At 40.1% G+C, this 17772-nt stretch overlaps 1 protein-coding gene across 2 annotated transcripts in view; it reads left to right on the top strand.

Annotated features, from left to right (window-relative positions):
• sgcg (sarcoglycan, gamma) overlaps positions 1-17772 on the top strand; it is a 180934-nt gene that overhangs the window by 6069 nt on the left and 157093 nt on the right. Inside the window, exons 2-8 of one of the 2 annotated variants that reach the window (XM_055226069.1) lie at positions 650-851; positions 3046-3150; positions 4189-4276; positions 6896-7015; positions 13914-13986; positions 15367-15490; positions 16671-16866. In XM_055226069.1, coding sequence (XP_055082044.1) covers positions 657-851; positions 3046-3150; positions 4189-4276; positions 6896-7015; positions 13914-13986; positions 15367-15490; positions 16671-16838 — 873 coding nt within the window. In that variant the 5' untranslated portion in view covers positions 650-656 and the 3' untranslated portion in view covers positions 16839-16866. Of the gene's footprint in view, positions 1-649; positions 852-3045; positions 3151-4188; positions 4277-6895; positions 7016-13913; positions 13987-15366; positions 15491-16670; positions 17484-17772 lie in introns of those variants that run through there. The other variant, XM_033976691.2, reaches the window with a different exon arrangement.

Here is a 17772-nt window from a genome sequence, read left to right as displayed (position 1 = left end):
TGTTTTGCCACGGACTGCGTTAACGTAAAGCTTTATTTTGAAAATGTGATGAGGGTACCACACTAAATCCTGATTCCACTGCTCCATTATGGGTTAGTACTAAAACTGATTATTCAAGTGTTGTTATGCTCAGCAGTGCACATAGTGAGTCTGTAGTCATTTCAAATCATATATATTAGGGAAAATGATCAAAATTGGTCCTATATAACGTTCCTAGAATATCAACAGAGCTTCTTGAAAAAACAAAACAAACAAAACACAATGGTCAGTCATATAATGGTATTCCAAGGATATTTTGTCAATCCAACAGATATGTGCTAAAATGTGTCATTACATGGTAGAGGTTTTGGTAGAGGTTTAATGATGAGACAAATGTGAAAAACATTTGAAGGTGTACGGCACTATGTAACGTTTCTAGGGAAGAGCTGCCAACATGCTTGTCCTTAGAGATGTTATTGTTTATCTATTTCCATGGACACCACTAGGCAAAACCACATGCTTATACTGCCACAGATCTGGCTTTAGACCTGTCGATTTAAAAAGGCTTGGCCAATAACTGCGATCTGCAGACAATTAGATCTCGTTTGGATTACGATTGGCTTAACTGGCCAGCCCTCCTCTGACATGTAGACTACTCTCTGTGTTCCAGGCAGCAGATGGTGCGGGAGCAGTACATCACCTCGGCCCCAGGCCTGGGTCCTCCCAGGGCGGGGCCCGAGCACGTCTACAGCATTGGCATTTACGGCTGGAGGAAGCGCTGCCTCTACCTGTTTGTTCTGCTGCTCCTTGTCATCCTGGTGGTTAACTTTGCCCTCACCATCTGGGTCCTCAGGGTCATGTGGTTCAACCCGGTACAACCCTTTCACTTGTTCACTAATTAGAGTGTCATGCATGCATTTTATCACAGGCAATGGTCCAAAGGCATCTTAATACTTACAATAAAAGGTTTAATGACCTTTAAACTATGTCATTGTTTTTTTCTTTCTCACCATTGGCTTACTCAGAGTTGTATTTGATTAATCTGTGTATGTTTGAGTAATCTCTGTTTTAAACCTTCATTTCTCTGCCTATTCACCAGAAAAACAGACTTCAAACAAATGGGAGTGTGAAATATCTGGAGTTCTTTATGATTTTGACCTTTCTGCTAATGTCGAATGTTTCAAACAAAGATGATGCCATCTGCTTTAGTGCACGTAATATTCTCCAGCACTTTTCCTTCTAGTCTTTCAAAAGTAACACAATGGCATGCTGTCAATGAGGCCACAGACCTAATGAAATAATGCTCAGTAAATCAAGGGGGAGGGCTGTCACACCTCAGTATTTTAGTCCTTCATACACAAATGAATGATGTAAGTGGAAGTGCCCTGCAAAGCAGCCTGTCGCAGAGGTTGTGGGTTTTGCAAATACTGTTGTGTCCTTGGACAAGACACTTCACACAGATTGCCTATTTATAAATGTAGTGCTGGCTGGAAGTTGGAGTGGCCATTGGCGCAGATTGGCTCAGTCAGGCAGCTGTTGCTACAGTAGGAACACGGAGTGAATGAAAAATGCAATTTAAGGTCACTTTGATTATCCAAAAGGTTGATACAATATTTAGTCCTGTCACAATAATTACTATATCCACTTATCATTCAGTATATGAAAGATATGTTCCTGTGTCAGATGCCCTCCCTGTGTCTCCATTGGGTCTTATTCTGTGTAAAAAGCTGCCAACCCTATAGTTCAAACCTATACAATTGTGTTCTGGAATGAGATTCTTGGATTAGTTTAAAGTTCAGATTTCAGTCTTCTCTCAGATGTGAATGCAAATGTTTGTCAGAAAAAAAATCACAATTAGATATTTTGCAAAAGTCGCTCAGCCCTAGTATTAATTAGTATTAGCGTTACAGCTTCTTTCCTCCATCGAGCTTTCCATGCCACGACTCCAAACCAGGGCTGCTCTTTGTTTAGTATTTGCAGAGCGATCTTGTCCGTAAGCGGATCACGAGCTGCCTGTCCAAACACAGCGCTCTCTGCTTTGCTTGTTTCATACAGTCCTGTCAGCTCTCTGTCTCTGGTCCAGATGGTCAGAGTGGATTTACGCCCCTGAGTAAGACTCCAGCAACACCTCACATGCTGCCTCTCTGCTGCAATGTAAAGTAGGAGTATGTAGCCTACTTTATATATATAACGTGATAATGATTTCCCCTTCTCATTTCCCCACCCAAAGTTGTATTTAGCGTGATTCATGCTTGGTTGACTAATCTGTATTCGAGACATCATGGCTCCAATCTGTCCTCGTTTTCACCGCCACCGGTATACGCCCACTCCTCTGTACTTACTTCATTCTCCAATGAAGCAATCCAATTTTTTATTTTAATCAGTGATATGGGTAGAATTTGACTGTGTCGCGTAGTCTTTTTTGCACAAATGAAAAGAAAAAAATGGTGCAGCTGACGTGATCTGCAGCTTGCGACAGCGCTGCTCTTAGTTGCATGACTTTTACGGTGACATCAGCTCCCATAGGGCTCAGCGGACTTCTTTCTTTTATTAAGTCATTTATGATGAATATTGTGATTTAAAATATTCATATTATAACATAATGATCCATTGGTTGTCATAGATTATAACTGTATAGCAGACCCGAGCACCATATGTCTGATTTAAGTACACTATGTAACTTTTCAGGTACGGATGACACCTGCTGGTTATTTCTTTATCTGGAATGTGCCACAGTATGGTATTAAATGTATATATCTTGCAGGTAAACAGGTGTTTTTATTCTTAAAAAAGTCCTTGAAAAACATGCATTCTTATTGTGAGGGGGCTCCCCTCTCCACAGATCTGGCCTCTATCTTAGCCCTGTCTCCATGGAAATGGATACGTTTTATACCATACTGTGGAACATTCCAGGCATCTCCATGGAAGCAAGCAGATGGCAGACCCTCCACGAGAAAAGTTACATATTGTACCTTTTAAGATAAAGCAAATCTATAAATTTCTTTGTGTTTCTATGAGGAGTTTGCTATGGAATATTCCTTATGTGTTGTTCTTCCCTCCCCACAGGAAGGAATGGGCCTTCTCCAAGTCAACTCAGAGGGCGTTAAGCTGGAAGAGGGGGAATCTGAGTTTCTGTTCCCAGTCTATGCCAATGAAATCCACTCCAGGGAGGTAATTACGGATGCTAAGCAGGGAGTGTTGTGCTGTTGGCGATAAAGTGTTTGTTTGTTGGCATGACAACTACAAAAATTAATTTTTAGCAAAGGGTAGCCATAAAGTAATCCCATGTTTGGTGAGTCAGGACCACAGTGTGGATCTGGCCTTGTTTTCTCATAATGAAGTGGTAAAAGCAGTATTCTTTGTGGATTGTTACTGTTCTGAGATATAAGGGCTAAAGATCAGTAAATGCTGGAGGGATCGTCTTTCCACAACCAGTCACATATTCTGAATGAGTGGAGTGGACCATGTGCTACGTTTTGCCCAAGGACACAACACTGTGTGGGCACAAGCCAGCCCTCTTATTGTGAGTGCACTGCTAACCCCTGCGACGCTCCAGCCCCTTCTGTATGATGGATAACATGGCAAAATAATGTGTTTGTGGAATCTGTCAAAGTTTCTCTTTCCCCATATAACTTTGGGAAGTGTGTCAGAGCAAAGTGGATTTGGCAGACCCACACAGAGCCCACACAGAGCCCATACAGAGCACGTGGTGCTGCAGTGAGCTCCCATTAACCTCAGGGAGATTGTGGGGAAAGTAGTTTACGGGCCGCCTGCTAGCAGCAGATGGGAACACTTTCTGCTGTTGTTTACATGTTATAGCATTTCTGCTCATAGCAGCAATTCTTCCGTACTTTATGACTCTAATTAAGAACAAAATGTATTCATCTTTTTTATGCAGTCAATCTACAAGGCTGTCCATTGATTTGTAATGACAATCTGTTCAGTCAATATATTCACTGCCCTGATGAAAAGTAGTCATAGTATTAGTAGTAGTAACAGTAAATACGACTTTACAGTTGTTATAAATTGAAACAGCAGATATTTTATTAAAGAAAGCGATGATTTGACCAGATGAACTTGTAAATAACTTAGTGATGAGCGGCTTCAATGGAGCTGTTCAGTTAACACTGATGAAATGTTTATGCTTGTGTTCATCTCAACGCTTGTAAATATGGAACTGACAGCCTACTACTTGTTGTCCTTTATCAGGATGCTTCTCTGGTAGCACATTCAACAGAAGGCGTGTCCTTGAATGCTCGTGATGAAAATGGGGACGTGACGGGGAGGACGTCTGTGGGTAAGAGACACATGTTCAAACATCACTCTCATCACCGCCTATAGAGTTTGGGATCAAACTTCCAAAACTAGAACTGCATTAGCAAAAAGACATTGTACAAAAGTAAACATTATAGTGTAAGAATACTTTAAATCTCAGTTACATTAAAGGCCTTGTACCTGACTTTTTCCCTATGTATTTTAGCAAAATTTTGTCCTGCCCCTGTAGATATATTGTATAAGCAGTTTTTGAGGTCAAATAAGTCAGCTGCACGCTTTCAGCAGAGTTGTGTCCAATAATCAGGAAGTGCATGTTAGCTTGCTAGTTGTTGTTAGCTTTATCGTCACAGCAAAGCTCTGGTCTAGTCTTTGAGAGTTGTGAAACTCATTGCAGTGAGTAATTAGGATGCTTGGAATGCATAAGATACTGTAACTGAGGAATAACTTTGGACCACCATTTAAAACAAACTAGTTAAGTTTTTCACTTTGTTTGTTTTCCGAGCTTTTGACCATGTTATAGTTGTTTTCTCTTCACCATTTATTCACCTGAAGTTGTATTTGGAGTGGTGCATGTTTGAGCAATCTTTAGTCACTTATTTTCAATATGCCATATTGCTGATCACTCTCTGTTTTCACCTCCATTGGCATACATCCACTGCTCTGTACTTTGTTCTCCAATTTTCTTAATTTTATTTTAATGCGGGTAAGATTCGGCAGTCATTTTGGTACAAATGAAAAAAAAATCTGCTACTCGCTAGCATGGTGTGCAGGTAGGGAGGTGCACAGTCTTTGTTATAGATGAATATTGCGATTTAAAATGTGCAAATTAAAACATAACGATCCATGAGTTTTATAGGTTATAACCATATAGAGCACACAAGCACAGTAGATTTTCTTTAAGACAGTAAAGTAAAGGTACGGTGCCTTTAATTTGTCTGTAGTATTAAAATGTATAAATATTTAAATAACAAAAAACCTAAAAGACTATAATGCTTTGGAGATGTGATGACACGATCCTAGTCTGTATAACTGCACTTATATAGTTTAGTGCATATAACCCATGTTAAGACACACAATGAGCACAATGAAGACACATGACTGAATGAAGCCATGGGCAGTGTTGTAACCTGTTCCTCATATAAGTGTACATTGTAATGAATATGAGCCACTATAAAATCAGTCATGCACTGGTCCTGAAGCCTCTGCTCTACCCACATCTCCAGTGCTAAAAGTCATCCACCCATTTATAATCTGCACCATTTCTATCTCAGAGCCATTACATGCCACATTCCTCTGCTCTCTGGTTCCACTGCAGTGTTCTGTGTTGCAATCAGTGTATTCTGGTATGGTACTCTTTCATTTGGAGGTGTTCAGAAGATAGTTACTTTCCTAAAATTAAATCAAGACATGGCAGTATTCAATCACACAAGGTAGGCTTCAAACAACACAGTATAGTAAGAAAAATATGCTCTTGTGGTGAGTGCATGAGCCATTTAGGGCTGAACAATCTGAGAAGAATATCAAATTGTGATTTTCTGGCAAACATTCCAATTATGATTCAACTTACGTAATTCAGTATTGTATTACTAGATACAAAGTACTTTTCCCATCACTCATTACAATGAATACTTGCAGGATTATTATTTTTTTTGTTTTGGCCGACCAATGGCTTCATCGAGGTACTTTCACATAACTGGTTGCATTCACGTGATATCATTTAAATTCCAAATGTTCATAGCTGTTTTTTTTAGCTCCTTCAGGTAGTACTTGGACAGTTCTTCAGTTTGTGAGTTCATAGCCCTAAATTAGACCTGGAATAGTCCTGTTATAGACCTGGTTTAGATCTTTTCTTTGCTGGTCAGATTGCAGATTTGTTGACCTGGTTTATTCTTAATATCTCTGTAAGTACGAGGCCTATCCACATGAAATAATGGATAGGCAGTAAAAATAAACAAAAGTTAAATAATTTTTTCACATTACTCTCAGAATGTGACAGAATTATTCAACACCGACGACGAAATTGTTGTCAGCCGAATGGAGATTAATGTGGCAAGCTTGTGAACCCAATTCTTTCAATGTTTGTTTTGTATTTCTATTTTGGATCTTTTTTCTCCCATAGAGTTATATAGGTCTCTGCCCACCATCTGAAATTAAGTGATCATCCAATTCTAGACGACGACAAATGCTAAATGCTAAAAACTAATCGCGGCGCTCCACCGTGGATCATTAAGTCATGGGTAAAATGCGAGAGCTTGTTAGGTAGTACTGCAGCTGGCAAATTGCAAAGCTTGCAATTTTTGAAGTAGCATAATTTCCTCCTCAAACCAAAAAATATTCTTCCTTATTCTGGATTACAACTACTAACCCTGTAGTTTAGATCTGTACAAAATTGTTCTATGTGATTGTGTTAGTTTGTAAGTTCATATTTCAGTGTTTTTCAGTTCTTCTTGACATGTTTAAATAGTGAACTTTGAATAGAATCCTGTTATTAAAACATAAATCAAACCTTCCACTATAAAAAAGTACATTACACACAGTTCCATATGGTTTAAAAACGGCTCAAAAGATGCTACATCGAATTGAAAATGACATTTGAATTCTCAGCCAAAGCAGGTGCTCAGGTGTTTTTTGTCGTTGGCAGGTCCAAAGGAGGCCCAGGGACAGACTCGGGGCGTGCTCATGACTACGCTTAGTGACACCATGCTGTTCAGTGCAGATGGTCAGCAGACGGTGATCGGACAAGACAAGCTCCGCGTCACAGGTACAGAATCAGAGCCCACTATGGCACCCACCTGCACAGGCCTGACATACTCAGGCACACAGCAGGAGTACAGCAAGGGCAAGTGTGGGAGATCGTGCTGCAAGTAGTGAATGAATATCTGTAGAGTTAAGATGAGTTGAATTTATGTTATTGGAAAGTTCAAGATCCTATATTATGCAAAATTGCCTCTTGTGAGCTTTAATCCATGTTATAATATTGTTAACTCATCAAAAACATACTCAAAGTTGTGTTTTGCTTCATTCAGGCATGTTTGAGTAACCCTTTATTATTAGTCTGTCTACATCTCCAAAGCTCAGAATGCTGTATTCCACCTTGTGATGTCATGAAGCAGTAGTTTTTAAGTTAACAATTACCTTTAGTTCAGTAGAGATTGGCAATTCCAGGACTGAAATTATCCAAATGATTCTAGTGAAGGTGTATGGAGTTTAAAAACACAGTGGAGGCCTTTTGTACCACATAACATCACAAGGTGGAACAGAGTATTTTCTGTATGAGAAAAGAAACCTAAATATGCATGGTTTGTGTGTAAAACGTGTGGGAATGAACAAAACACAACTCCAGATTTGTTTGTAATGAGGAAACATTATAATATAGATCAGAAAATAATGTAATATGGAACCTTAATGGATCTAGATTATATTATTATCCTTACCCCACTGGCATTTTTTCAAACTTATTTATTCAGTAAAATATTCTATGTAAACCTTAACAGAGACATTTAACTTTTAACAATGTTATAAGTATAGTTTGCCACACTTACTCCCCTGTATTCAAGACGTCATTGCTCTGGAAATTCCCTTGTTAGCCAGCCTCCCATTCTCGCCCACTGCTCTGTACTTTTTTTTATTTGTATTTTTCTTTTCAGTGATACATGTAGAATTCAGCAGCATCATGTCGCCATTTTTGCAAAAATGAGAACAAAATAAATACATAAAATACATTCACTATCACAATCTACAGATATCCATAGGCAAGGTCATCCAGCAGGTGCAACTCGGCTCTGCAGTTTTCAAACAGAAATTAGTAGACTTGTTTCTTTCATTAAGTTGTTTTGGATCAATATTGCCATGTCCAATTTAGAATGTCCAAAATATAACTCGTGCCATAGATTATTATAACTATATAGCAGACAAAAGCAAAGTGTGTCTTGTCAAAACTACAGAAAATACAATTCTGAAATCATTCATTCATATTCACTTTTTGCAGTGTGGAAATATTCGCGACAAGTTCCATCTATAATTCACATTCAACAGTTTATATTAACATCATTCTAAATTATGCGGCATTCTACCCCACAAGTCAAGCAATGCAGCTCACTTCACCGTAAAATGTAATGGTCAAAAATGGTTGCATGAAAGATTGTTTCTTCACTGTACCGTCTCAAAACAGTCTGAAAATCACATGAAATCTTAGGATGAATGTGGTGTAGTGGTGCGCGTGGCTTGCCCTCCAGCCCCAGTATCAGAGTGTGGATGGGGGCAGGGGCTACACACTGGGCTCTCTGATGAATGGTGAAGGCCGTGAGGCTGATGGCTTCATCGTGCCCGGGGTCGTCTGATCTGCTGGAGCTGTGGGCACGAGCACCAGGGACGCTTGTCTGGATTCCTTCAAATGATAAATTGTTCCCGCAGCCTGTAGAACAACCACACTGGGGCCGAGATTAAAAATATTACCACAAGGACAGCACAAATCATATCATGACTGTCGTATTCGATTCTCGTTCTTACTTTTAAAAATAAAAGGAATGGATGTAGCTTTTGAACTTGGGCTGCAACAACTTCAATAGTTAAATAGTTTCTGTTGTACGTTGACCTTCTTAAACCATAATCTGGTTGTAAATTCCCAAAAACACGAGGATCTTGTTGCAGAGAAAATTTTATTCAGCCACCATCTTGACACACAGGTAAGAACCGCCAGAACCGCGCCTCTCGTGAGGTCTCGCGACTGAACACAAACTCACATGGGAAGTTAACAATATATAATTTAATATTTTAAGTGTGCTTTGGTAAGTTAACACCCTTATTTCAGAACAATAACTGCACACAAAAGTGTTAGTGGTAAAATGGCAAAATAGTTTTTGGTTTAACAAAAAAATAAAAACAATTACAATAACCACGAACCCTCATCTAGAGCCTTGAAAAGCATAAGGGATGAGGCTCCCTTTTTAGTGAGACAGTCGGCAAGCTGAGACTTGGCCTATGACCAATGGACCTCTTTTATTTCCTTAGATTGTAAAAGCTCCTGGATGCTGCTTATTTCTAGCCTGAGCCTCTTCTCTGTGACCTGCTTAGTAGACTTAAGTGCATCAAAAAGTGAATGGTTGTCGGTAACACGGATAAGGGGAAGAGCATTCAGACTTACATTTCCAGTAGTGAGCTCAGAGAACAGTGTGGCCAGAAACATTGCATTGTCTATACCATCTGACATGGCAAGGGTTTGGTAATGTTGGATGCTAGGCTGCATGTGCCAAACATTACATCTGGCCTTGTTTGTTTAGCAACCCACAAGATCTGTCCTATTTTGGACCTGAGCTGCTCTGTCTCTGTTTCGTTTAAGAGAGTATCCCTCTGCACAGCCCGGGCGGCCAGTAAATGGACTGGTTGCAGATTTTGTACGTAATTGTGCTGATGAACTAATACTTTATGACCAACTGTGGTAATGTCCATCCCCACATAAGAAAAACTCTCACGTCCTACATGAAAGGTAGATTTAAGTACAGGAATCACATTCGTTATAAAGTGCTCGGATCCTGCCCAAAGAAAATCATCTACATGACATGCCAGCAAACCTGTGACCTCAGAATGGTCATTCAGCCAATAGAACACTGCAGGATCAACCTGAGACATTTTACCACCAGTGTTCAGCATCAGTTCTTTAACCTTGTTGTGCATACACACATTTCTTTAGTTTCCACAGTACACTGTCCACACCCACTTCAGGTGGGGTTCGAATGTAAATGTCTCTCGAGAGTTCCATACCCTGCAAGAAGGCAGATTTAATGTCCATAGAGTGAACCTTCCACTTGTTTTAACTGGCAACAGCTAACAGCAATCTAAGTGACTCAGATGCACATGTGGGAGAGTCTTTCTGTAAACTCTGAATATTTACCTCTTCAAAACCTCTTGCTACAAGCCGTGCCTTTGAGACAATACCATTTGGCGTTTCTTTTAGTGTACAGACCCATCTAGTAGATACACATTTTTGACCTCTATCTGTGACTTCCTCAAAAACATTATTGTTTTGCCAATTTCTTGCTGTTTAGCACTATCAAAAGAAATATCTTTAGTAATAAGAACATCATTGTCCACATTTTCAGACTCAATGTCAAGGTTGTCAACATGTGACATGTCTAATGCTTGCTTTTGCCCCTCACTGCCATCTGGCTCAAGATATTGCACATTGTACCAATCTTTGTACTGCCCTTTTGCTTTCCCTGCTCTGCTTAAGACTCTGGCAGTGTACTGAACACCGTCTTCTCTGTTAGTAAATGTGACTTTCTGCCCTGTTTTCAGTTTAAAATGAGAAGTTACATAACGATCTGTTTCAGGAGGTGTAACATTAATTTGTCTGGGGTTTTCTGTCATTTCACTTTCACTGTTGTCATTGATTTGTTCTTCTTCTTCTTCACCTCTTTGTTCACCATCTGAACTTTCTGACACATCAATCGTCACTGTGTTTTTATTTTCTTTGTTGTTTTCAGGAGTAGTGTGCAATATCTGTTTCTCTGCATCTTGTGCATTCACTTTACTCAACCTAGACTGGTGCACACGTACAATGATCCCCCCATGTCTGATAAACACCACAGACCCATCCTGACCAATAACTACACCTGGACCTTTCCACTCTGTACTGTCAGCTCGTTTATAGTACACTCTGTCTCCTGTCTCATACTTGTCATCTGTAGGCCTAAGCTGCTTGCGTAGTGCCCTCCTTATTCTTTCTGAGCATTCCACCTCTGTGAAAGCTCTCCTGGAGGCATGTAGTGTGCTGCCCTACTCTGGTGCTCATAGTTGTGCCCTCTAGAGAAGGTGGCTTATCAACCAAAACAGAAGGGAGATTAGGATTTTGACCAAATATTAGCTGATGTGGGCTGTAACCATGCACATTGATCATACTGTTCTTAGCCATAAGGGCCCAGTCTAAAGCAATTTGCCAACCACACCCATTTTCCTTTTTCACCTTCATGAGGATCTCGGTCAGTGTCATGTTGTGTCTCTCCAACAACCCGTTGCTCCAGGGACTGTATCCTGCTATAGTCTTTATCTCAATGTTGAAGTTTTCTGCCATGTCTCGTATCTCCTCATTGTTGAACTCTCCGCCATTGTCAGTGTAGATCCGTTTTGGTGCTCCATGGATGGATTCCACGAGTGAATGAAAGAGTTAACAATCTTCGAAGGCTTCTTGGTCCTCACAATGTTTCCAGTGCTGAAGCGTGTGAATTGGTCGATGATGTGGAGGTACCATACACCAGGTTCCAGCTCATGTAGATCCATTGCCACTGTCTCATTGTACTCTGAGGCTAAAGGCCCTGCTCTCTTCAGGGACATTTTGCTCAATAAGAGAGGAATATCAGCAGGAACTACTTCAGTTTCAATGTGGCACTTTGTAGGTCCTATTTTGGCTGGGAGTTTCATTTTCTGTTGGAGTACACAACTTGGCCATCTCCAAATCTAAATGGTTTGTGGCTGGGAGATTCCGTTTGCATCAGTTTGTTTATTTGTCTTTTGGTAAGATCCTTCACGTAACTGTCCAGCCACTTTTGACCACACACAGTACGTGTACAAGCCGTGTCAATGATGGCAGAGCCAAATGACTCTGTTAAGAAGATCTCCGAGTCAGTCATAGCCGCTTTAGTAAACAGGGTAAACTTACACTCCTCCACATTTTCATCTTCAGTCAACTTAACTTCATTCCTCCGATGAGGACAGTCTTTCGCCCAATGGTACGTGCTCTGACAAATGGCGCATCTCGTTCGCCTGCCGTATTTGTACAGTGGATTGGTGCCTTGCTGTGGCCGCTGCCGCTGATGTGCGCTCTGTGATGGGCCACTACGTCTGGATTTTTCGGTCGGTTTTTGCTCCATGAAAAACGCTGTATCTTGATTTTCGTTGTTGTTCGTTCCACCTGTTGTCTTTCCACCAAAGATCCGTTTTAACGCTGACTTCATAGATACAAAAGTGAGCTCAGTGCACGCAGTAAGCGCGAGTTGTCTGTTTTTCTCCTCCAGACACGCCGTAACCAGGAGCTTGAATGGAAGTACAGCGTCAGGCAGTGTCATGTTGTACTTTTTCATTCGGTTGTATCTCTGCTCAAAGTCAATGATATAGTCTGCCATGGACACCGCACTGTCTTTTGTTATCGAGTCAAAATAAGAGTACGCTTCGTAAGCGCGGTCTTTTTCTTCTCTCAAAAACACCGCATCCAATTTTGCAAGTAACGTTCCATACCGTTATCCTTGTTCAAATCCTCCGCGGAGGTCTCGCGACTGAACACAAACTCACATGGGAATTTAACACTGGTGAGTGAACACATCTAGATAGAGAAGGACTAAAAATCTTTGCTAAGAAACCAATTTCATATCACCACTGTCAAATTCTTGAAACATATAATTTATTGAGCTTTGAAAATTTCAAACACTTTAAGTATGCTTGTACAATATATAAAATCCTCCATGGACTCGCACCACCACCACTACAAGAATTCATTCAACAAAAACCTACCACTGGCAGGAATACCAGGGCGACTACTAGAGGTGATTGTGAGGTTCCTTATAGACGTACCACCTTCGCACAGTCAGTCCTCTCAGTCAGAGGCTGTAACATCTGGAATAACATCGCTCACACAATAAGAGAATCCTCTACGTATAACACATTTAAAAGTCACCTTAAAAAATGGCTCAAATCCAATCAACATTGCTCCCATTAGAGCTGTTCAGACCTCATGTACATGATACATATACGTATGTAGCATTACCATGATTGTCTGAACAGACTCATATTTTACTGTTGTTGTGCGGTGCATGCATACATGTACGCATGTAGGCATGCACCGCATACATGTACCCGGCAATTTTTTACTGTTAATATGTAAATATGAATATATGTATGCATGTTTTAGGACCTGAGGGCGCTCTGTAAACTCCAGTGTCTTGGTCGTCTCTGAGTGGCAGGAGACGACTAACACATCTGGACTGAACTGGCTTTAAACTAAATTAACTTATTTACACTACACTACAGCACTCTAGAATTACTGGAAGCACTTTAGCCACATACGCACTTTATAAATAGGCACTTAGACCGTATGGAGTGTGAATTTTTTGTGATCTGTGGAGTTGTTTGATTGTTGTTTGTGTTGTCCTGTCTCTTGTCTCGTTTTAGATGTTGAGGGACGGCGTATGAAAATTAGCTGTGCAGCTAACTTCGGCACATTTACACGCGTATTCTTTACTGGTGTTTATTAATGTGCATTGGTTCTTTTAAATAAATATTTACAAATAAAGTGTATTACTGATAAAAATAAAAAAAAATAAAAAAATTATTTTTTTGAAATATTGATTTAAAAGAACTTTATGTAAGATGTTGATTTGATTTGGGTTGCTAGTTCCAATGCTGAAATCCAGTTGTTTCTCTGATCTGAATGAACCTAAACACCAGCGCCTGCAGCCAATCATGAATGAGTTCTAGTGCAGCCTCTGCAGCTCAGTGAGTGAATTCTGGAGGCTCTGAGCTTTCACATGAGGTATGACCTGTCCATATATTGAGAAAGACTTATATTTGTATTCTGTCTGCAGGTTTAGGCATAGGCATAGAACATGAGAGATGATGGCGTTGATGAAAAGCCCAGATTTAGGTCTTCTGATTGTTGTCTTTCTGTTTAGGACCTGAAGGGGCGCTCTTCCAGCACTCAGTGGAGGTACCTCTGCTCAGGTCGGAGCCACTGAAGGACCTTAGGTGAGTTAATTCTCATAAAATACATGTGATATATTATTCATGTACAACCCCAATTTCAAGGAAGTTGGGATGCTGTGTAAAACTTAAAAAAAAACAAGAAACAGAATACAATGATTTCCAAATCCTTTTCAACCTATATTGAGCTGAATAAATTACAAAGACATGATATTTAATGTTCAAACTGATAAACTTTATTGTTTTCATGCAAATATTCACTCATTTTCAATTTGATGCCTGCAACACATTCCAATAAAGCTGGGACAGGGGCAACAAAGTTAAAGAATGCTTAAAATAATCGTAATAGTCCATAATATCATCAAAAGATTCAAAGCCGAAAACCAACCAATTGAATACCCGTGACCTTCGATCCCTCAGGCGGTACTATATTAAGAACAGACATGAATGTGCAAAGGATATTACCACATGGACTCAGGAACACTTCAGGAAACCATTGTCAGTTAACACAGTTCATCGTTACATCTCCAAGTACAAGTTAAAACTGTACCATGCAAAGTAAATGCCTTATATCAGCAACACCAAGAAACGCTGCCGGCTTTTCTGGGCCCGAGCTCACCTGAGATGGGCTGACGCAAAGTGGAAAAGTGTGCTGTGGTCTGACGAGTCCACATTTCAAATTGAAGCTTCAGCAGTTGGTGTCCTCAGTTCCCAAACGTTTCAACGCTTCAGACATCAAATTGAAAATGAGTGAATATTTGCATAAAAACAATAAAGTTTATCAGAACATTAAATATTATGTATTTGTAGTTTATTCATTTCAATATAGGTTGAAAAGGATTTGCAAATCACTGTATTCTGTATTTTTTTTTAATTTTACACAGTGTCCCAACTTCATTGGAACTGGGGTTGTACATACTTTCTGTGCGGTGTTTGCATGTTTCTGTGTCTGGGTGGGTTTCCTCTGGGCACTCCAGCTTTCCCCCCATCAACTCAAAACAAGCAATATACCTCCAGCAAAGGTAGTCCTGACCAGGACTAGCTCAGTATCATGGAGATTAGTCCCTGGGCGCTGTAGCTCACTGCTCCTGACATGCCTGACACGTGTGATCCGGGAGTCTGATTTAAAAAGAAATCTTCTTCTTATGTTCTTATGATTTCCTATAAATAACTGGAGCGCTGCTGGGTATAATAAATGAGGAGCAGTCATGGGATTAGATATATGAATGCAAATCCCTTCTAAGTTACACATTACACACACTGCATACATATAGTGTCTCTTTGGGCAAAGTACAATTTTCACTGCTACAAACAAATAAATGCACATACCTTTTCCACAGATGAGGACATACCCAACATTTGTACCATTTCTTTTCTCTATCGCTTTCATATGAACCATCTTGTCAGTACATGATTGTGTTTCAGGCTGGAGTCTCCCACCCGCTCCCTCAGCATGGATGCTCCTAAGGGGGTGCACCTCAAAGCCCAGGCCGGGAACATTGAGGCGGCCTCCAACATGGACGTGCTCCTGGAGTCTACTCTGGGGCTGGTGAGGCAAACATAAATTGGCTTCAGTCAGAAATCTGCCAAACACAGTCTAAGCCTTCTCTGCTTTTTTCCTTCTTTTTCTTTATCCTTCCCGACGGATAAAAAATGTGACTGTAATCTCCAAGTCACACCTGGGTACTACAAGAGCAAGTGCACTTACAGTGGTTTTACTTTTAACAGGTTTCATATCATCCCTCTACTGGTAAAGAAAATCAAGTAAACTTACACATGGTAGCTTTAAGAGGTGGCTGTTTGTTTACACAATCATGCATAATAGAACAAATTATATTATATCCGGGAATTTATACTTTGATTAACTTCATGATAAGTCTCTTCATGAAACTAACTAGAACTTAATTTGTATATGTTATCAAGAACAACAGCAAGGCAAAATGGGTGTCTGCTCTATATCTGACCATACCATCCCATTTTTAATAATGAGGCACCCCCTCTTAGAACTATAAATAACTACATCGTTCCAGGAATGGCTTTGAAGTGCTAAGGATAGATGGCCTAAACTTGTCCTGACTAATAGGAACTCACAAACCCAGTGACTCACTTCACTGTGTGTAGACAATAGATATTACATTACTAGTTATCATTTCCTTAGTGGGCTGGTCCTGGTAGGAGCACAAAATGGACTCCGTCTATTTTCTAATGTCACATGCTTGAACATGGAAAGAGGGGGTTTTACAAGGTCTTGCTGCGTTTTCAGAATACCAAAGTTTTCCAGGCTCCAACTAGATCTTTCCAACCACATCTACAGCTACTGAATGTTATTTTTTCCCTTTGTGGTTTTGGAAGCCAAAACAAAGATTTGCTGCTACTTTGTAAAAGTTCAGTGCAAGTAAATATGAGTAGCCTATCAGACTTTCTCGATCATATTATAATTTTAACAATAACGTTATTTATTACAATGTATGTTATCTAACTTAAACCTTAATCTTGAAGGTGCACCATTTAATAACTTTTCTGTCGGGGGTCCGCTACCTGCTTGTCTTCATGGAAATGTTATTGCTTTTCCTGAAATGTTCCACAGTGTGATATTATACATTTATGTTTTGCATGTATTCCATAACTTATTCCATAACTTATTGCTAAAAGGATGCATTCTGCTGTAACATATGTCATATGGTAGTGTATCAGTCCCCCTCCTTTAAATGCCCTTTGTTTGCACACAGCTGGTCCTGGATGCAGAGACGGTGCGCATGCCCCGTCTGCCCCTGAGCTCAGAAGGGGTTCCTGGGAACACACAAGGGCTCTTCGAGGTGTGTGTTTGTCCCAGCGGCAAGCTCTTCCTGTCCAAGGCCGGGGTCACCTCCACCTGCAGCGAGAACCAAGACTGCTGAATGCAGTAGGACGGATAATCAATGTCCCGTCTGTGAAGGTCCATCTCCAGTGAGGAAACGAGCACAATGGTTTCTACGTTTACTTGATTCACAAAATCGCCCCTAGCATTTAAGACTCGATCAGAAAGTGCCTGCTGGCAACTCGCTGGGAATGTCAAGGGAAGCATTCTTTTAAGGGCATCTGTGGAGTTTTAACTATTCTTCGAGAAAGAAATTGGCAACTGAATGTGTTACTTTTTAAAAACATGAAACCATGGCTGGGCAATGAGGAGCTGGTTTACAGCTTACATCCTATGCAATATTATTGTAGTGCAATAAATGATAGTAGTGAAGAAGGGCTTGAAAATATAAGTGTAAATAAATATTTATTTTGGTTTGTAGTTCTAAAGCCCTGGGTGTGAGATGTTTGTTATGCATGTCATGTTTTTACTTGAGAAAGTTATATTTCCTTTGGTCTCCAAGTCTGTTTCTCCAGCACTCTGCACATTTGTTTGTAGAACCAACACTAAACAGCTGACAAGCTTTAAAATTAAGACTTTTGTCTGTGGCTTTAAGTCTGGTGTGAGCATGTAAACATGCCAGAAATAAATTTACCAAAACAACATAAATCTCCAGTCTGAATTTAAAAACAACTACTGTTTACAAGGGTGTTTTTGTGTTACCAATAACGTCTGTTTAGTTTTTACTAACTATATGCACTTGTACAATATGTGAAAAGTCGCACATTTATTAAATTTGTACAGAAAATAAATATTAGTATTCTTGTATCGTCTCTGTCCCACTCCAATGAGGTTGTAGTCATGTCATTTTTAACAGTGTTCTAGTGCACTCTAGTGGTAAAGATACACTACTACTACTGCTACTTCTACAACTTCGTTCATTTGAAATGACAGCCTGGCATGGTCCTTTCTACAGTAATACACACACTTTTCCT

The sequence above is a fragment of the Periophthalmus magnuspinnatus genome, chromosome 13, assembly GCF_009829125.3.
Source record: "Periophthalmus magnuspinnatus isolate fPerMag1 chromosome 13, fPerMag1.2.pri, whole genome shotgun sequence".
Lineage (NCBI taxonomy): Eukaryota > Metazoa > Chordata > Actinopteri > Gobiiformes > Gobiidae > Periophthalmus > Periophthalmus magnuspinnatus.
The sequence above is the reverse complement of the archived record's forward strand: the minus strand, read 5'-3'. Positions and strand labels throughout refer to the sequence as shown.